The 22,914-nt window shown below is 34.1% G+C and overlaps 1 protein-coding gene and 1 long non-coding RNA gene across 3 annotated transcripts in view; both read right to left on the bottom strand.

Moving 5' to 3' along the window:
- The window catches only part of adam19a (ADAM metallopeptidase domain 19a), a 244,429-nt gene that overhangs the window by 201,213 nt on the left and 20,302 nt on the right, over positions 1-22,914 (bottom strand). For both annotated transcript variants that reach the window (XR_015496372.1, XM_087262030.1), the window contains exon 2: positions 5,294-5,367. Coding sequence is in view for 1 of the 2 variants with exons in the window: in XM_087262030.1 (XP_087118156.1) it covers positions 5,294-5,367 (74 nt within the window). In the remaining variant the exon portion in view is untranslated. The remainder of the gene's footprint in view (positions 1-5,293; positions 5,368-22,914) is intronic.
- LOC148679684 (uncharacterized) lies at positions 18,509-20,881 on the bottom strand. The gene is made up of 2 exons (XR_015944722.1): positions 20,795-20,881; positions 18,509-20,718 (listed from the first exon to the last, which is right to left on the bottom strand). It is a non-coding gene; the product is annotated as an uncharacterized LOC148679684 (long non-coding RNA).

Here is a 22,914-nt window from a genome sequence, read left to right as displayed (position 1 = left end):
AATAAATAAATGGTAATATGATGATAATTAAAAAGAATCTTCAAAAGCAAAAACACTGGACATCTTATAATATTTTTAAAGCTAATATATATATATATATATATATATATATATATATATATATATATATATATATATATATATATATATATATATATATATATATTTATATATAGATATATATATTATTGCATGTTCATCATTTTTCTCATAAAGGTTCAACTGGCCTGAATTTGAGGCATTTAGCTTGACATTTGCAGGCTGTCGAAGAGTTTCAAAACAAGCCAAGCGGGTCAGATGCATCCGAAGGGCACTGAGGTAGAGACAGAGCATGGTTGTCAATACTACAGAAAAGAGGGCTGGGAAATCAGAGTGCACAAGGATATGCGCTTATGTCTTATAGAACATGTAACACTGCAACACTATTCAAGGATAGCAACGATCCATTAGAAGTGGAAAATTCTAGCAGGGAGAGCTGAGAATTTAAATCAACCAATGGGAATAGATTCATCTGAGGGGTCAAGCAATCTCACAAGAGAACTTCATTGATTATTTATTTTTATCTAATATTTATGTGGCGTTTTCAATGGTCAATACAGAAAACATGTACCGGTAGAGTGGGTGGTCAGTATATATATGATATGATATATAATATTCATGTGGTTTTTAATGACCATCCACAGAGTGGGCAAACAAGAAAAAGTGTACAGAACAACACACCAACAGGAGAACTGTCAAAAACTGAATCCTTTTCCTGCAACAACTTGACACAGAAACTAAAATCAGGATGAGAGCAGCAGCCTGAAACCCCACTTGATTTTTGTCATTGACTTGAACAAAAAAAGGGCTTCGTTTAGATCCTGCAGAAGGCAGGAGGTCTCCTACAATGCACAATCATCTGGCTCCTCCAACAGGACCTTTTTAGGGGCTTGTTAGAAAATCTAAATGCTAGAACACCTGCGGAAGCCAAATGCCAGGATCTGTCTGGATTTCAGGCCTTCCTCATAATGGAAGAGTCTAAAGTACACACCAACACAGCACCCCTATGGGCTTTCATAACTCTTATAACAAGAACCAAAACCCTGGGGTGCTTATCAGGAGCTGCTTTTTGGCACTGATGCAGACGCTGCCAGCTGCAAAAGGGAACAACTAAGTGCCCAGTGGACTGGCTTGTCAGGCACAGGCTTGACCGCCTCATGAAGAGAAAACTCACTGTGTTGACCTTAATATTACATTTCATGAAAAAAACCTTTGCCACAATTCTTAAAGCCAACAACATCCATTCTTGCACAACTTACCACATTGTTTGGCAAAGCAGCAACATACTGCTAAAACAAAAAGGCTAAGCGTTTACTTGGCAAGTCTTGATGGACAGACCTGATCTTTTGCCATTTTACATTCACTTAGCTCAGCCTCACTAAAAACATGAGTCTCAGCTTACATTTTTGCAAAACTTTAAATACGTAATTACACAAATTCAAATCTACAAGAGGGCGCTGCTGTTTATGCACAAATCTGAAATAAGCCTACATGTTGTTTTTTGATAGATAGATATAGATAGATAGATAGATAGATAGATAGATAGATAGATAGATAGATAGATAGATAGATAGATAGATAGATAGATAGATAGATAGATAGATAGATAGATAGATAGATAGATAGATAGATAGATAGATAGATAGATAGATAGATAGATAGATAGATATCTGATATGTAGCGGGGGAAAAAAAAAAGAAAGATTACATCAGACGCTGTATTCGAACAGAGTTCATGCTCGAACGTGTCAAAACATGATGACATGCATTTTCTAGCTGCGCCACTCAAACTGTTAAGGGCACTACAACATTTTGCACCTATACATCTCACTATCTCTTTTTTAAATCCACACAGTGTGATGTTCAGACCCAACTGTGTTAACCGCATCAGCTAAACTCTCCCCATTCTATTTTTTTTTCTTTTGTTGTTATTTCCGGAGGACGTTTTTCTCTGGTCTACCTCCGAAAGGAGCACCTCAAATTCACATTCTGTTCAAAGTTTCTCTTCTTGCTTGCTTTTGCCTTTGCTTTTTCGTTGGGTTTTGCCAAAGTAGAGTCATTAGCATATTCATACGGGGGAGGAGGCAGGGAGGGTTTTTGCGCTCATGCATGTTGCACTCAGTTTCTCGTTCATTTGGATGTACAAAGAATATGCATGGGATTCGGTTTACGCAGTGTTTCATTCATCTGATTTTTTTTTCTGCGTACGCACAAAACTGTAAATGTTTTAGTATGATTTCCACGCAAGTCTTCGTACATTTGGCCCCATATCCTTCCTCCATTTCACAAGTGTAAGTAAGTGTCATTAAAATGGCTGCCTCCTTGTTTTCTCTAGCTTGTCAAATTATGTATTTAATTGTGTTTTGTTACTTGCAACAATTCCACGTGGCTTGCAGTGTATCTGGTTAACTCTTTATATTATTATATCAAGTCTAAAAGCACGCTGAAAATGTGATGCATGCTGCTTTCATTACAGATTTAAATGTGTTTGTGAGCTCCCTATGATCTGCCGCTTGTCTTTGCTATGGCCACCGTCAGCTGTTCCTACACACGTGTGGCGGTCATGTTTCAAAACGTGTGTCATGGTTAGGAATATAGCAATATGCTGGTGTTTAACTGCATTGCTTTAATGCACTCCTTTATTAGACTTACACATACACTCTGCACTCTGACTACTTCAACAGTGACTACGTTTACATGGACACCAATAATTAAATTTTAATGCGATTAAGACAATACCCTGATTAAGAGTCTACCATGTAAACAGTGATTTTTGAATAATTTAATCAGATTAAGGTCATAATCGAACTAAAGAGAAATCGAATTAAGACATGTGGAGTATGCCGATTTTAGTTGCCTTATTGAAGTGCAGTACAGACATGTAAACACCTTAATTGAATTTACATGTAATCATTTATCAAAGGATTACATGTAAAACAGGATCATGAGAGAAACATTCAAAAAGCAATTCATGTAAACGCCTTAATCTTATTATTGTCTAAATTTGATTAAGGCAAATAATTTGGTTACTGATGTCCATGTAAACGTAGTGAAAGTTGATAAGCCATGGTGGGCGTTTCTCTCTGTCTTGCGCTGAACGCAGTCACCCAATCACAACAGACTGGGTTATTGGACCCAGGAGGAGGGAGGGATTTGGGAACAAATGAATCACTTAATGAATCATATAGGAGTTGCTGGAATAATTCAATAAAAAATGTATTAATATTGGAAGTCAATGGTTATTTGGTTTTCATCTTTTTTTCAAAATATCTTATTTTGTGTACAACAGAACAAAAAACTGGAACAACCCTTGTTTGAACTATCCCTTTAAGTTAAATCTGTCGTGGCTGTTTGCTCTGCAACATTTGATAAGTAAATTTACTAGGAAAAAAACTGTACTTAGTTTAAACAAACTGTAAGTCATTCAGACATGCATCTTTGAGAGCTGGTAACAATAGTCTAAAAGTCAGTTTCAATTCCTGTTCACAGGATGCAGAGATGCTAAAAGTGGCTGAGACAAGAACGAGAACATACATCCTGTGCCTGCATGAAAGGATGCACACTATGTAATCTATGTGAAAAAGATGAAGAAATTTACATACCTCCGTGTGGCAGAAGTCTGTATTGTCATTCAACAAAGAGAATTCAGAACTAGTGCTGCACACATACAAACATTGAACTAAGCAGCATTTAAGTCCTATTTTCACAGTACTTCTCGCTCATTGACGTGAACCCGACAAAACACACATTAAACAAACTAGCCTGACAGATGTTTAAAGACCGTCAGCTTGGTGTGTCCCAGTCATTAGACCAGGCTGATAAAGGCCTAACAGTACCAAACGTGCTGAGCCTAATTGACACAAGAGGTTCATTAGAAAAAAAATTATAGTAAATGGGCAAACGCTAGAAAATCACATCTTTAATCTCTTAGATTACGAACCATCATCAAATTGTCCATTAAGTATTGGTGAGTATTTGAAAAACCAAAATTCACATATTGTATTAATTAAAAACAGTGTTGCCAAATATATGATGTGCCATAAATGTTGTATATCAATCACTGCAATAACAATCCAGTGACGGGCTCTTAAATATTTTCTTTCCCACCAAACAGTGACTTTTTTTGGTTAGGCACTATATATATATATATATATATATATATATATATATATATATATATATATATATATATATATATATATATATATATATATATATATTTATATATATATATATATATTGTTTTTTTGTTTTCATTTCTTTTTGTGGCCGACGTGTGTTCAGAGCTGGCGCGTCTATAAAGGCGACCTAGGCGGCTGCCTTGGGCAGCAGAATAGTGAGCGAACACCCCGGTCCTCACACTCAACCACTACACTCACCCCCTCCCTCACGGTCCTTGGCCTTCCATATGAATAAAACGACGTGATTGCCGTTTGCCTAAAGCGCAAGTTCAGCTTGCTCTGGTCCTGCGTGTGTTTAACGTGCAAAGAAATTTGGAATTCACTCTCATTCATCATATTTTCATTAAGGACGTTTTAATGAAATTTGATAACACATGGCGAACGGAAAGAAAAACCTTTGCAGTTTGGGACTCGCGTGATCCTTTAAGGTAATTAAAAATCGCTGTTTACATGGTCGACTCTTAATCAGTATTCTCTTAATCATCAAAGCTGAGTATTGGTGTCCATGTGAATGAAAGTCCTAGATGAATTTGCAAGCTGCGTCCTAGAACCCTCAAATATTTCATTAAGTTTGACATGTTTCCACCCTTTTGTAAAGTGACTGCTTCACGTTGGTGTGTCAGATTCTTTGCTTGTGAAATACAGCCATACTTTAGAATGCTTAGTTTAAGCAAATTTGATGAACGCGATCATGCTTTTTGATGAATCTGGAGGGATCCCTCTCGCTCACCCGCACTGCGTGCGTTGTTTGTGTGTGTGTGTTTGCGTCAGTTTGTGTGTGTGTGTGTGCTTGTAGTCCTCTTAGAATCCAACATGGAAAGCATTTTTGTTTGTTATTGGCATTGATTGTTTTGAAATTCAAATGGCACTTACATGCCTGTGTTTTTATTTCTGTAATAAATACGGCATTTCGGGATTAATCATGATTAATTACACTTCGTGATTAATCACGTAAATTTTTTTAATCAGCCCTATATATATATATATATATATATATATATATATATATATATATATATATATATATATATATATATATATATATATATATATATATATATATCTTCACCTTACCTTAAATGTTGTTTCAGGCTCTTGCTGTGCTGTACTGTGAGAGATCCAGTGCACCGTCACTCTCTGTCCCCTGTCTGAAAAGACAGACACAATCAGAGTACGGAACCATTTCAGTTTTAAGAGCAATGTGACGTGATGTCTGGGATGGATAGATAGATGGATGGATGGATAAATAGATAAACAAACATACTTGGGAAATATAATGCACAGGGAAGGGCAGTATTTATGATACATACATTTTAAATATGCAGTTCAAATACACAATGGTATTTAGTCATTTGTTTTTAAAAGGTTAGAGGAAAATGGCTTAATATTTTGTATCAAAATACTTTAATAATAATAATAATATTTAATAATAATAATAATACTAATAATAATAATAATAATAATAATAATAATTCCTTTCGTTTATAAAGCACTTTTCCAGACACTTAAACTGCTTTATTGAGTGGAATCTCCTAATCCACCACCAGTGTTCAGCGATGCGACGGCAGCCATATTGCGCCAGATTGGTGGAGAGGAGATGAAGCCAATAAGGATATGGGAATGGTTAGGAGGCCATGATGGACAGACGCCAGAGGGCAAATTTGGCCAGAATGCCCAGATTAAACCCCTACTCTTTTTCGCAGGACATCCTGGGATTTGTAATGACCACAGGGAGTCAGAACCTTGGTTTAATGTCTCATCTGAAAGACGGCGCTCACTGAGCAGTATAGAGTCCCCATTATTATACTGGGGGGTTGGGACCCACACAAACCACAGGTTGGCCGCCCCTTGCTGGCCTCACTAACATCACTTCCGGCAGCAACCTAGCTTTCCCATATGGTCTCCCATTCAGTTACTGACCGGGCACAGCTCTGCTTAGCTACAGTACTTTAGACTTTAGTGTCTAGTAGTTTTGTTCCTTTAAAATTCTGTAAAATACTTTAAGTCTACGGTACATGATGACATCTTAAAAATGAGACCTCTGATTAGTGCTTTCTCAGTTATTTGCCTAAGCTTGAGATAAGAACAGAAAACTTATTTATTTTTAAGAAGGTTGAAGGTCAGTGATTGGAGTGTGGACGGAAATTATGCTTAAAGAAAGAACCAGACAAATGCTAAGGAGAGATTCAGGAGCAAGTCGACAACCATTAAAAATAGTATACTGAGCAATGCTAAGACCAGTAATATGTAATGGCTGTATAGTGTACAATTCAGCATCTTTGCATGAGAAATGAGATGGAATAAAATATCAGTCCTGAGGAACAAGATGAGGAGCATTCAGAACATTATCAATCTCAGTCCTAATGCTGCAGGTGGAAATCCAGAGGGACTTTAAAAATATACTGTCACTTTGTTCACCTATAAGAGGAAGTTATGGCCTAATGGTTGGTGAGTTTGACTTGTAAAGTTACCTTTGGGTTACAAGGCCAACTTACTAACCATTAGACCACAACTTCCCCCTATAGGTAAACAAAGTGGAAGAGAAAAGTTGTTGCTATCAAACATTGTTTGCTTCCCTAAGTCAGATTAATTGTGAAGGAATTGATCAAATAGGTCAGTTGATGGAAAGTTTGTGAAGAAATGTCATGCTCCCTAGTAAAAGTATTTAGAAGTATTTTTAAAATACAATAATACAGCATTTTTTATACATTATTGGCTACTGTATTTTGTAGTTTATTTTGCACATGAAATGGATGTATTTGGTATTTTATTTTAAAATAAATTTCAATGCATTTTTGCCCACCCCTGACAATGCATGTGCCAGCATTTTTTACACATATCTTATGATATGAACAAGATCTTTTCAAATTCAACAAGTTTGAAAATGTTTAACGAGTTTTGATTACTCTAAAATGCCTTGTACTCAGTTTATATGTAGTCAATCTAGAGCTATAAATACTTGCAAAATAAAAGAAAGTTTTGCAAACATAACATAAAGTATTAAGTAAAAATAAATAAATAAATGCAAATTTCCAAAAGTTGCAGAGTAAAAAAAAAATTATATTTGAGAAATAAAAAAGAATTTTGCCAACAAAAATAAAGAACTGTAATGGGAAAATTAAGCTTTAAGAAAAAAAAAAAACTGCAAATAGAATCAAGCAGTGCAAAAAAGACTAAAATATTTGCATCAAAAAAAAACTTATATACTCTATATTTGCAAAAAAAAAAATATATATATATATACCATTGCCTTGCAATGCTCATTTTGATTTGCTTTTTAGTCAACTGTGATGTTGCAAACTGCTTTCACTTTGCATTTCACGTTGCTGTGCTTTTCACTTTGTGGCCCTGATTTGACAAGAGGGCAAGGGAACTTGGGTGTTTACGGCAGGCCTGGACCTAAGACGTCCCTTAAATGGAGGAAGGTACAGGCCTGCCGTAAAGGCCCAAGTTCCCTCGACTCCACCCCTTGTCAAATTAGGATTACAAAGTGAAACATGCAGAAATGTGAAGTGCAAAATAAAAACAGCATCACAAACTTACGGTTGACTAAAAAGCAAACCAAAATAAGCATTGCAATTGACTAGATGGGCTTTGAATGGCAATGTTATAAAAATGTTATATTTATAGTTTGTGTTTGTTTTTAATTGTAAATATTTTATCTAATTTTATTTGTTTGCACTGCTTGATTTTATTCACAGTTCATTTTTTTTCTGCAAATTTTATTTTTATTTGTCTAAAAATAAATTTATGCTTTACGCTTTTTGGAGATTTGCATTTATTTTTTATATACTTTACTCAATACTTTATTTTTTGTTTGCAAAACTTTCTTTTATTTTGCAAGTATATATGACCCTAGATTAACTCCATAAGTTTAACCACAAAGAATAATATAAGAAAAACAGCGTTGTCCTCACAGAAATATACAATATGCAGATTTTTGTGTGTGTGTGTGTGTGTGTGTGTGTGTGTGTGTGTGTGCGTGCGTGCGTGCATGCGTGCGTGCGTGCATGCGTGTGTGTGTGTGTAATAGTTATGTTTAGCTCATAGTAATATTTCACAATATTACAGATTTTTACAATGGCCAGGAAAACTTAATGTGCTGCAATTTAAGAACATGCTTGCAATTACAAAAAACACCAGCAAATTAAGAAAACATCTTTATTTGTTTGACAGCACACATGTTGCAAATTCTCACAATGCATACATATTAAAAATGTGCTGCATTTTCCTACAGGGCAAAGAAATGAATAAAACTGCATTTTCTGAAATGAATAAAACAATTTATGAAACACACCATACGAATAGAAAACAACGTGACAAAAGTCGCTGTGCCATGACTATTGCTTGGTGAAGTTGTAGGTGATTTTTAAAAAGGTGAGTTTTTTGTTGTTTATTTTCAAATCCTTATTACTTTGTCTTTAGTATTTTATTAGCCTAAATAACCCTAGCCTACATAGTCAGGTCTGTCACATTTTAGGGTCACCTTGAAAATTTTGTTATGTGTTGTGCAAAAATGCAATGCGTTTTCTTTAAATGTTTGCATTATGAGAAAAAGCAGCGTGTTTTTTATAAATGTGTTTGCGTTGTGAGGATTTGCAACATGTGCTGTCAAACGAATGCTGATCTTTTCTTTGTTTGCTGGTGCTTTCTTTGTTAATGCATGTGTTTTCTTAATCTGCAGCAAGTTTTGACAGTATATAAATCAAATTATATTATATTATTATATTGTCCTATATTTGAAGGCAATTTTATAGGTATTTTCTATATTGTATTTTGCTAAATGTGATTTGTTCATTGCTCAGTTTGTATTTTTTTAAATGTTTTGAGAGGTTGTACCATGTGACATTTTATTTTTTTTATCACGTTACACAACAAAAGCTAAACAATCTGATATGCTTTTAGACTTGTTGATTCTGGATGATCCGACTTCTGTGTGTACCTCAAAATGAAATCCTACAGTCACCCTGAACTACTAACCATGTTTGTGCTATATCAATCCTGCAACCTTCTGAAGGTTCAACACGGACGTGTTTCTTATGACAGCACAATACAGTCTGGCAATCTAGGCCTGGCTTTAAGTTAATCAACTCTAGAGAGGCGGCTGAAAGTGGCCAGTAGGTCACACTATTAATCTCCCTCAATCACTCATGATTAAGAGGAATAATCATCCTCATAAATCATTTGCTATGTCTCGGGTTTCACACACTTGATTTAAAGCTCTTGAGAGATCCAAAATTAGACAGTAAAATTACAAGCTTTTACAAGCTGATTATCAGCACAGCAAAACTGGCTATTCATTATCCCCGATGAAGGACGGAGATAGGAGAGGTAATGAAAGATGCGAGGGTTTCTCTTACCTCCCTCTCTTTTTCAAAACGATTGCACTTTTCGTTGTGAAAAGAAACAAATAAGCAACCCCCTCTCAGCTTGATCCCAGACATTTGGGGTCTCACACAGCGCTGTCGTGCACTCAAATGTGGAAAAATAAGATCATTACTGACCTCGCCATATCCATTTATGGCTGGAGTTTATAAAATATGACACACGCTAACAGAAAGCAATAGAATTGATCGAGAGGCGAGTGTGTCGGGATGATATTCGCAAGACCATCCTTTTTCCAATTTTCTCTCAATCTCCAAATTGTAATGGTCTCATCTTTTCTAATGCTAAAATATCGGACTCGTCTGAAGTCGGCATGATCTAAATCGCTGAGGCCTGTCAATCAGAAAGCGACGTATCGCACAGTCCGTTCTGTTTGTTACCCTGGTGCTTTTCCACAACAAACATCATCAAAGGCCAAGTTTGAGTTCTGGGAACGTAAAATAATCAGCCTGTCGCCTGCACAACATAAATCCAGAGAATCCATCAACGCAGACTATAGCCCTCTAGAGAAAACCATTTTCCAAAACTAATAGGTTTAGAGAAGGCATTAGCTGCAAGCCAGCCTAAGACATTGTTCCCGTAGAATGATCTAAGAAGGCCAGAGCTGGCTTTAGGGCAGTTGCTCTTCAAACACAGTGAAATTGACCTTCCTCTGGTTGACAATTATCTGCCCGTCAAGTCATTCAACTGCCATGGGGGTCCCAAAGAGCCTCGCTTTTTCCACTTCCTCTCTTACCAGGCTTTTTAGGAACAGACCTCAGGAGAAAAGTGGCGGTCTGATAGAGAAGAGGATTAGTAATCTTCCTCTTTTCGCTTTCTCTTCACTTTCCTCTATTGCTTCCCCTTGAAGCCTTATTAACAAGTAGAAAGAAAAATGAAAGTGTGTTATTTTATAGTTATAGTTTATTCAAATATTAATATATGGTTTTGCTCAACTTACTGTATGTAGCCAAGCTTAACTGGAAAGGCATACCTTAGGCTACATTTTTGCAAAACAGAAAATATTTAGCTCTGGTTCTGTTTCCTTGCAGCTTCCAATAACTAATCTACTAACGTCTGATTTATACTTGACTCATCCACTAGTTTGTTTAAGCGTGCACGGCGAATGTGACATCATCATGGAGTTTGCAGAGATTTGCTTTGGGTGCGTGCAACATGATTTTGGCTAGAGGAGTGCATACAATTTTTTGAGCCTCACGGACGAACAGTCCGTGCATTTGATTTGAGTTGAATATGAATCACTTTGAATAGATTTTGTCTTAAACTGGTACACAGTTTATGATCCGTCCATGTGTGATCATCGGGATAACCAATAATTATTGGTTGTAAATTGCAACAGCAGTGTGAAAGGAGGAAAGTTTTTGTTTAAAAGTTTAGAAAAACTGGAGGGATACGTTTGTTAAAACCAAAGAGGCCATGCCAAAAGTGGAGACTCAGGTGGTTTTAATACACAACTAAAGAATATGTTTTTCAACTATTTATAGGTTTTACACTGATGTATATATTAGCATTTTGAATTTAAAAAAGCTGAATAGCTGCAAAACTAAAATGAATTAACAAAACAAACAAAAAAATTTTTTTTTGATAACTGGAAAAGAATATCATTTTACAATATACGATTCTATCTTTCTAGTCTTTATTTGTGATAATAGTCATGAATGTTGGACCATTATTGTCTTGGAATATAAGCTGAGGACACAAACTAGCCAGACAGTAATGTGTAAATTGTGGAGTGGGTTAAATCTGTTTATAAAAAAAGTCAGTATGTTTTAGTAAATATATATTAAAAAAGTATATTTTTGCTTTTATTTTTGCCATAATTAAAATATATTTGTGGAGCAACCCATGTTCTGTTGTCATTGATATTTAAATTTAAAAGGGTAGAACTGAGATAAAACCAAGTGATGCATCAAAGTTAGATTTTTTTTTTTTTTTGACGGATTATAAAAATCATTATTATCATTGAAATAAATAATAGACAAAATTAGTTTAAAAATCTTGAATGATATTAATGATATGGCATAGTTCCAGAAACTTTCTAACTCTTTATCCTTCTGACTTTACAATGGGTTTCTTTTGACTGCCCCCTGTTATTATGGTGGCTTGAAAAGCCAACATACTGTTATCTCACTTAAACTTATTATTATTAGGCTGGCTTGAGAAACAAGCCAGACTACTGAAATCCTATTTAAACTTATTATTTTTTTTATATATTATTCTTCTTCTTCTGAGACTAAAATTCAAAATCTATCTCCTCCTAGAGCTTTCGAGCTATGACCACCAAACTCACACCAGACCTCCAAACTATTCTGACTCGGTATGCCATATCTTTTCCGACTGATCCGACTTTCGATTTTCCGAAAAACGTCCCGGGACCGTCGGAAAAATCCCATAGACTTAACATTGGACCAAACTTTGTGACCTCATAACTCTGCGTCAGACTGTCGCACAGAACTCTAACTGGGCTCATTTAACTCAGACTATCAAACTGCCAATGACTGATCACCTTTAAACTTTCTAGCCACGCCCTAGCAACCACTTTTGGACCCTAGAAACTGTCCCATAGACTTCCATTCAAAAGACTCTCATTGACTTAACATGGGATCAAACTTTGTGAGGTCATAACTCTGCATCAGACTGTCCTACAGACTAATGGCTGAGCTCATTTAACTCAGACTACCAAACTGCCAATAACTGATGAGCTTTTAACTTTCTAGCCACACCCTAACTACCAGATACTGCACCCTAGCAACAACTGTCCCATAGACTTTTATTGCAAAAGACTGTCATTGACTTAACAATAGATCTAACTTTGTGACCTCAAAACTATCTATCTATCCTTTTTTCAAAATAGATAGATAGATCTCTATCTATCTATCTATCTATCTATCTATCTATCTATCTATCTATCTATCTATCTATCTATCTATCTATCTATCTATCTATCAATCTATCAATCTATCTATCTATCTATCTATCTATCTATCTATCAATCTATCTATCTATCTATCTATCTATTTATAAACTACTTTAATCTATCTATCTATCTACCTATCTATCTATCTATCTATCTATCTATCTATCTATCTATTTATAAACTACTTTAATCTATCTATCTATCTATCTACCTATCTATCTATCTATCTATCTATCTATCTATCTATCTATCTATCTATCTATCTATCTATCTATCTATCTATCTATCTATCTATCATCTATAAACTTTTTTAATCTATCCATCTATCTATCTATCTATCTATCTATCTATCTATCTATCTATCTATCTATCTATCTATCTATCTATCTATCTATCTATCTATCTATCTATCTATCTATCTATCTATCTATCTATCTATCTATCTATCTATAAACTACTTTAATCTATCTATCTATCTATCTATCTATCTATCTATCTATCTATCTATCTATCTATCTATCTATCTATCTATCTATCTATCTATCTATCTATCTATCTATCTATCTATCTATCTATCTATCTATCTATCATCTATAAACTGCTTTAATCTATCTATCTATCTATCTATCTATCTATCTATCTATCTATCTATCTATCTATCTATCTATCTATCTATCTATCTATCTATCTATCTATCTATCTATCTATCTATCTATCTATAAACTACTTTAATCTATCTATCTATCTATCTATCTATCTATCTATCTATCTATCTATCTATCTATCTATCTATCTATCTATCTATCTATCTATCTATCTATCTATCTATCTATCTATAAACTACTTTAATCTATCTATCTATCTATCTATCTATCTATCTATCTATCTATCTATCTATCTATCTATCTATCTATCTATCTATCTATCTATCTATCTATCTATCTATCTATCTATCTATCTATTTATAAACTACTTTAATCTATCTATCTATCTATCTATCTATCTATCTATCTATCTATCTATCTATCTATCTATCTATCTATCTATCTATCTATCTATCTATCTATCTATCTATCTATCTATCTATCTATCTATCTATCTATCTATCTATCTATAAACTGCTTTAATCTATCTATCTATCTATCTATCTATCTATCTATCTATCTATCTATCTATCTATCTATCTATCTATCTATCTATCTATCTATCTATCTATCTATCTATCTATCTATCTATAAACTGCTTTAATCTATCTATCTATCTATCTATCTATCTATCTATCTATCTATCTATCTATCTATCTATCTATCTATCTATCTATCTATCTATCTATCTATCTATCTATAAACTGCTTTAATCTATCTATCTATCTATCTATCTATCTATCTATCTATCTATCTATCTATCTATCTATCTATCTATCTATCTATCTATCTATCTATCTATCTATAAACTACTTTAATCTATCTATCTATCTATCTATCTATCTATCTATCTATCTATCTATCTATCTATCTATCTATCTATCTATCTATCTATCTATCTATCTATCTATCTATCTATCTATCTATCTATCTATCTATAAACTACTTTAATCTATCTATCTATCTATCTATCTATCTATCTATCTATCTATCTATCTATCTATCTATCTATCTATCTATCTATCTATCTATCTATCTATCTATCTATCTATCTATCTATCTATCTATCTATAAACTGCTTTAATCTATCTATCTATCTATCTATCTATCTATCTATCTATCTATCTATCTATCTATCTATCTATCTATCTATCTATCTATCTATCTATCTATCTATAAACTGCTTTAATCTATCTATCTATCTATCTATCTATCTATCTATCTATCTATCTATCTATCTATCTATCTATCTATCTATCTATCTATCTATCTATCTATCTATCTATCTATCTATCTATCTATCTATAAACTGCTTTAATCTATCTATCTATCTATCTATCTATCTATCTATCTATCTATCTATCTATCTATCTATCTATCTATCTATCTATCTATCTATCTATCTATCTATCTATCTATCTATCTATCTATCTATCATCTATAAACTGCTTTAATCTATCTATCTATCTATCTATAAACTGCTTTAATCTATCTATCTATCTATCTATCTATCTATCTATCTATCTATCTATCTATCTATCTATCTATCTATCTATCTATCTATCTATCTATCTATCTATCTATCTATAAACTGCTTTAATCTATCTATCTATCTATCTATCTATCTATCTATCTATCTATCTATCTATCTATCTATCTATCTATCTATCTATCTATCTATCTATCTATCTATCTATAAACTGCTTTAATCTATCTATCTATCTATCTATCTATCTATCTATCTATCTATCTATCTATCTATCTATCTATCTATCTATCTATCTATCATCTATCATCTATCATCTATAAACTGCTTTAATCTATCTATCTATCTATCTATCTATCTATCTATCTATCTATCTATCTATCTATCTATCTATCTATCTATCTATCTATCTATCTATCTATCTATCTATCTATCTATAAACTGCTTTAATCTATCTATCTATCTATCTATCTATCTATCTATCTATCTATCTATCTATCTATCTATCTATCTATCTATCTATCTATCTATCTATCTATCTATCTATCTATCTATCTATCTATCTATAAACTGCTTTAATCTATCTATCTATCTATCTATCTATCTATCTATCTATCTATCTATCTATCTATCTATCTATCTATCTATCTATCTATCATCTATCATCTATCATCTATAAACTGCTTTAATCTATCTATCTATCTATCTATCTATCTATCTATCTATCTATCTATCTATCTATCTATCTATCTATCTATCTATCTATCTATCTATCTATCTATCTATCTATCTATCTATCTATAAACTGTTTTTATCTATCTATCTATCTATCTATCTATCTATCTATCTATCTATCTATCTATCTATCTATCTATCTATCTATCTATCTATCTATCTATCTATCTATAAACTGCTTTAATCTATCTATCTATCTATCTATCTATCTATCTATCTATCTATCTATCTATCTATCTATCTATCTATCTATCTATCTATCTATCTATCTATCTATCTATCTATCTATCTATCTATCTATCTATCTATCAACTGCTTTTATCTATCTATCTATCTATCTATCTATCTATCTATCTATCTATCTATCTATCTATCTATCTATCTATCTATCTATCTATCTATCTATCTATCTATCTATCTATCTATCCTTTTTTAAACTGCTTTTATCTATCTATCTATCTATCTATCTATCTATCTATCTATCTATCTATCTATCTATCTATCTATCTATCTATCTATCTATCTATCTATCTATCTATCTATCTATCTATCTATCTATCTATCTATCTATTTATAAACTACTTTAATCTATCTATCTATCTATCTATCTATCTATCTATCTATCTATCTATCTATCTATCTATCTATCTATCTATCTATCTATCTATCTATCTATCTATCTATCTATCTATCTATCTATCTATAAACTGCTTTAATCTATCTATCTATCTATCTATCTATCTATCTATCTATCTATCTATCTATCTATCTATCTATCTATCTATCTATCTATCTATCTATCTATCTATCTATCTATCTATCTATCTATCTATAAACTGCTTTAATCTATCTATCTATCTATCTATCTATCTATCTATCTATCTATCTATCTATCTATCTATCTATCTATCTATCTATCTATCTATCTATCTATCTATCTATCTATAAACTGCTTTAATCTATCTATCTATCTATCTATCTATCTATCTATCTATCTATCTATCTATCTATCTATCTATCTATCTATCTATCTATCTATCTATCTATCTATCTATCTATCTATAAACTACTTTAATCTATCTATCTATCTATCTATCTATCTATCTATCTATCTATCTATCTATCTATCTATCTATCTATCTATCTATCTATCTATCTATCTATCTATCTATAAACTACTTTAATCTATCTATCTATCTATCTATCTATCTATCTATCTATCTATCTATCTATCTATCTATCTATCTATCTATCTATCTATCTATCTATCTATCTATCTATCTATCTATCTATCTATCTATAAACTGCTTTAATCTATCTATCTATCTATCTATCTATCTATCTATCTATCTATCTATCTATCTATCTATCTATCTATCTATCTATCTATCTATCTATCTATCTATCTATCTATAAACTGCTTTAATCTATCTATCTATCTATCTATCTATCTATCTATCTATCTATCTATCTATCTATCTATCTATCTATCTATCTATCTATCTATCTATCTATCTATCTATCATCTATAAACTGCTTTAATCTATCTATCTATCTATCTATAAACTGCTTTAATCTATCTATCTATCTATCTATCTATCTATCTATCTATCTATCTATCTATCTATCTATCTATCTATCTATCTATCTATCTATCTATCTATCTATCTATAAACTGCTTTAATCTATCTATCTATCTATCTATCTATCTATCTATCTATCTATCTATCTATCTATCTATCTATCTATCTATCTATCTATCTATCTATCTATCTATCTATCTATCTATCTATCTATCTATAAACTGCTTTAATCTATCTATCTATCTATCTATCTATCTATCTATCTATCTATCTATCTATCTATCTATCTATCTATCTATCTATCTATCATCTATCATCTATCATCTATAAACTGCTTTAATCTATCTATCTATCTATCTATCTATCTATCTATCTATCTATCTATCTATCTATCTATCTATCTATCTATCTATCTATCTATCTATCTATCTATCTATCTATCTATCTATCTATCTATAAACTGCTTTAATCTATCTATCTATCTATCTATCTATCTATCTATCTATCTATCTATCTATCTATCTATCTATCTATCTATCTATCTATCTATCTATCTATCTATCTATCTATCTATCTATCTATCTATCTATAAACTGCTTTAATCTATCTATCTATCTATCTATCTATCTATCTATCTATCTATCTATCTATCTATCTATCTATCTATCTATCTATCTATCATCTATCATCTATCATCTATAAACTGCTTTAATCTATCTATCTATCTATCTATCTATCTATCTATCTATCTATCTATCTATCTATCTATCTATCTATCTATCTATCTATCTATCTATCTATCTATCTATCTATCTATAAACTGTTTTTATCTATCTATCTATCTATCTATCTATCTATCTATCTATCTATCTATCTATCTATCTATCTATCTATCTATCTATCTATCTATCTATCTATCTATCTATCTATCTATCTATCTATCTATAAACTGCTTTAATCTATCTATCTATCTATCTATCTATCTATCTATCTATCTATCTATCTATCTATCTATCTATCTATCTATCTATCTATCTATCTATCTATCTATCAACTGCTTTTATCTATCTATCTATCTATCTATCTATCTATCTATCTATCTATCTATCTATCTATCTATCTATCTATCTATCTATCTATCTATCTATCTATCTATCTATCTATCTATCTATCTATCTATCTATCCTTTTTTAAACTGCTTTTATCTATCTATCTATCTATCTATCTATCTATCTATCTATCTATCTATCTATCTATCTATCTATCTATCTATCTATCTATCTATCTATCTATCTATCTATCTATAAACTGTTTTTATCTATCTATCTATCTATCTATCTATCTATCTATCTATCTATCTATCTATCTATCTATCTATCTATCTATCTATCTATCTATCTATCTATCTATCTATCTATCTTCGTTTCATACTTTTTAAAACTGTTTAAATTAAACAAACTATTTCCAACAGACTTTCTCAAGCCAGCCTAAAGTTTGTCTCGACGAACTTTAATAATCTAGTTCTGCTTCTTCTTCTTCTTTCTTCTGAGACTAATTTTAAAGTCTATCTCCTCCTAACCCTTTCAAGCTTCATACCTCAAACTTTCGTCAAACCTTCAAACTGGTCTGACTCGGGTTGCTATATCTTTTCTGACTGATCCGACTTTCGGTTTTCCGAAAAACGACCCGGAAAATTCCCAAAATTCCCATTGACTTAACATTGGGTCAAACTTTGTCACCTCATAACTCTGCATCAGACTGTCCTACAGACTTCTAACTGGGCTCATTTAACTCAGTCTAGCCAGCAGCCAATAACTGATGACCTTTAAACTTACTAGCCACTCCCTAGCAACCACTTTTGGCACCCTAGCAACTGTCCCATAGACTTCCATTGTAAAAGACTGCCATTGACTTAACATTGAGTCAACCTTTGTGAGCTCATAACTCTGCATCAGACTGTCCTACAGACTAGAGTCAGGCCTCATTCAACTCAGTCTAGTCAGTAGCCAATCACTGATGGCCTTTAGACTTACTAGCCACTCCCTAGCAACCACTTATGGCACCCTAGCAACTGTCCCGTAGACTTCCATTCAAAAGACTCTCATTGACTTAACATGGGATCAAACTTTGTGAGCTCATAACTCTGCATCAGACTGTCATACAGACTAATGGCTGAGCTCATTTAACTCAGACTACCAAACTGCCAATAACTGATGAGCTTTTAACTTTCTAGCCACACCCCTAACTACCACATACTGCACCCTAGCAACTGTCCCGTAGACTTCCATTACAAAAGACTCTCATTGACTTAACATGGGATCAAACTTTGTGAGCTCATAACTCAGCATCAGACTGTCATAGAGACTAATGGCTGAGCTCATTTAACTCAGTCTAGCCAGCAGCCAATCACTGATGGCCTTTTAACTTTCTAGCCACACCCCTAACTACCACATACTGCACCCTAGCAACTGTCCTATATAATGTAATTAGCTGTGCTATCAAATGCTTATAAATCTAACATACTAATGACATGCCAATCATGCTAGCAACATACTACTCATATGCTAATCATGCTAATGACATGCTAACTCATACTGGAAACATGCTAATGACATGCTAATTTGAACTAGAATCATGCTAGTAACATGCTAATTCATACTAGACTCATGTTAATAACTGGCCTACATGCATATCTTTGCATAGCAGTGTCCTATTGACTTGGGGGATGGCTCATCTGACTCAGACAACCAATGAGCATCTCAATATGATAATAAAGCTCACAAGCCACGCCCCCAAATTGATTCCATAGACTTTCATTAAAATAGGCCAAGATGCATATCTTTGCATAGCAGTGTCATAGAGACAAGGGGGTTGGTTCATTTGACTAAGACAACCAACCACATTCAAGTTCACTCTGTAACCTCGCCCATAGCAACAAAACAGAGTACCCTAGCAACCATTCATCAACAGCTATATCTCAGCATCAGAACATCGTAGAGACTTGGAGATTGGCTCGTTTGACTCATGCTAGCATACGGAACTTCCTATATGCTACACATGCTAGCAGTGACTAGCTACATGCTAATATTGACTAGCCAAGTACTGTAACTTGCAAGAAATGCTTACTAAGTATAAATGTTTTATCAAGCATGTATGTGAGGCTTGCCTAGTAACCAACCAGGGTACCCTAGCAACTGCCTAGCAACCACCCAAACTACCCTAGCAACTGCCTAGCAACGGCCTAGTAATGCCTTAGTAAGGGCCTAGCGACCACTAAGGACACCCTAGCAACCGCCTAGCAACGCCTTAGCAACCACTCAGAATACCTTAGCAACCGCCTAGCAACACCTTAGCAACCACCTAGCAACCACTTGGGACACCTTAGCAACCGCCTAGCAACACCTTAGCAACCACCTAGGAACCACTTAGGACACCCTAGCAACCGCCTAGCAACACCTTAGCAACCACCTAGCAACACCTTAGCAACCACCTAGCAACCACTTAGGACACCTTAGCAACCACCTAGCAACACCTTAGCAACCACCTAGCAACCACTCAGAACACCCTAGCAACTGCTTAGCAACGCCTTAGCAACCACCTAGCAACCACTCAGGACACCCTAGCAACCACCTAGCAACACCTTAGCAACCACCTAGCAACCACTCAGGACACCCTAGCAACCACCTAGCAACGCCTTAGCAACCACTCAGAATACCCTAGCAACCGCCTAGCAACACCTTAGCAACCACCTAGCAACCACTTAGGACACCCTAGCAACCGCCTAGCAACACCTTAGCAACCACCTAGCGACACCTTAGCAACCACCTAGCAACCACTTAGGACACCTTTGCAACCACCTAGCAACACCTTAGCAACCACCTAGCAACCACTCAGAACACCCTAGCAACCGCCTAGCAAGACCTTAGCAACCATCTAGCAACCACTTAGGACACCCTAGCAACCGCCTAGCAACACCTTAGCAACCACCTAGCAACACCTTAGCAACCACCAAGCAACCACTTAGGATACCTTAGCAACCACCTAGCAACACCTTAGCAACCACTCAGAACACCCTAGCAACCGCCTAGCAACACCTTAGCAACAACCTAGCAACCACTCAGAATACCCTAGCGACCACCTTGCAACACCTTAGTAACCACTAAGCAACTAGTCAGAACACCTTAGCAACTGCCTAGCACCACCTTAGCAACCACCTAGCAACCACTCAAAACACCCTAGCAACCGTCTAGCAACACCTTAGCAACCACCTAGCAACTAGTCAGACCACCTTAGCAACTGCCTGGCACCACCTTAGCAACCACTTAAAACACCCTAGCAACCGCCTAGTAAAATGCTAATTCATGCTAGAATTATGCTAACAACATGCTAATTCATGCTAGAATCATACTAGTAACATGCTAATTTATGCTAGATTTATGCTAATTCATGCTAGAATCATGCTAGTAACATGCTAATTCATGCTAGAATCATGCTAATTCATGTAAGAATCATGCTACTAACATGCTAATTCATGCTAGAATTATCCAAGTAGCATGCTAATTCATGCTAGAATCATGCTAGAATCACGCTAACAACATGCTAATTCATGTTAGAAACATGCTAGTAACTTGCTAATTCATGCTAGAATCATGCTAACAACATGCTAATTCATGTAAGAATCATGCTACTAACATGCTAATTCATGCTAGTAATATGTTACCTCAAGCTAAAATCATACTAACATGCTATTTACACTTTAAAACCACTTCAAACTTTCAGATTCGGCTTTTCAAGCCACCATAAAGTTTGTCCTCAAACTTTACTATCTAGTTTTAAATAATATCACAACGGTGAACATCAAGTATAAAAGCCTCTTCCGTTTCGTGAAGTGTGCGAGTTACCGGAGGTCCGTGACACGGTGCTGGACGAAAGTACAAATCTGCCTTAACGTGGTTCACCTGTTGCCTTAACGTGGTTCACCCTGCGGCTGTAGGGTACCATTACAGAATAAATTAATCTACATGCTCCTTAGATAAAGAAAGAAGAAAATAACATTAAGACGAGAGTGTTTCAACAAGGATGCTAAAAGGGTTGAAACAGTCAACAACGACCATCGTAAGGATGGAGTCTGCTTTAGCTTTGTGAAGCAGTGACTGCAGCTGGTTTCATTCTATAATACTGTTTCAATTTTCTATGTTTCTAAGTTTAAACTTTGAGAGTGTTTAAACAATAAAAAGTGTGAAAATGCAATGCCTGTCTGAGAAAAGTGTATAAAGAGTGTAGTGAGGGGTTTTACAGCCTTAAAAAAATCTATAAAAATGGGCTAATGCAGGTTTTAGAACGTAACTCCCCGTGATTAACAAAGAACCACTGTACATTACTTTGCCTGTGTTTTGTCATACATGTCATTTGCACATCCTTTTTGTCAATGTAGTTTTCAAAAGCAAACTTGTGAGAAAAGTGCATTGTGGCAAAATAGCTTTATGTTGATTTTACATTGCTTATACCTGTTTTATGGAACCATGCTTCTCAAACCCAAGTGCTCTGCACCATCACAAGAACAACACCATACATAGTGAGCTACTGTACAGAGCTAAACCAATCACAGCAGAAAGGTTTTGCATATGGAGATTAACAGCTGAGGCAAACATATGCTATTACAAATCATTATAAGTTATAAGTTAATCATTATAAGTAAATCATTATAAGACATTATAAGTGGTTTCGTGGTATTTAATTGGTTTTGTCTCCATGTATTTGCATGGGCTTCCTCCAGGTGTTCTGTTTCCCCCACAGTCCAAAGACATGTGCTATAGGTGAGCTGAATAAACTAAATTGGTTGTAGTGTATGTGTGTGAATGGGTGATTCCCAGTACTGGTGTAACGGAGGCCAGCTAGAAAGTGCTATGCAGGTAAACCTCGTTCCTCCGACCTCTAAAGGTGCT

This window comes from Danio rerio, chromosome 7, assembly GCF_052040795.2.
Source record: "Danio rerio strain M-AB ecotype USA chromosome 7, GRCz13ab, whole genome shotgun sequence".
Taxonomy (NCBI): Eukaryota; Metazoa; Chordata; class Actinopteri; order Cypriniformes; family Danionidae; genus Danio; species Danio rerio.
This window is presented reverse-complemented; position numbering and strand designations above follow the sequence as displayed.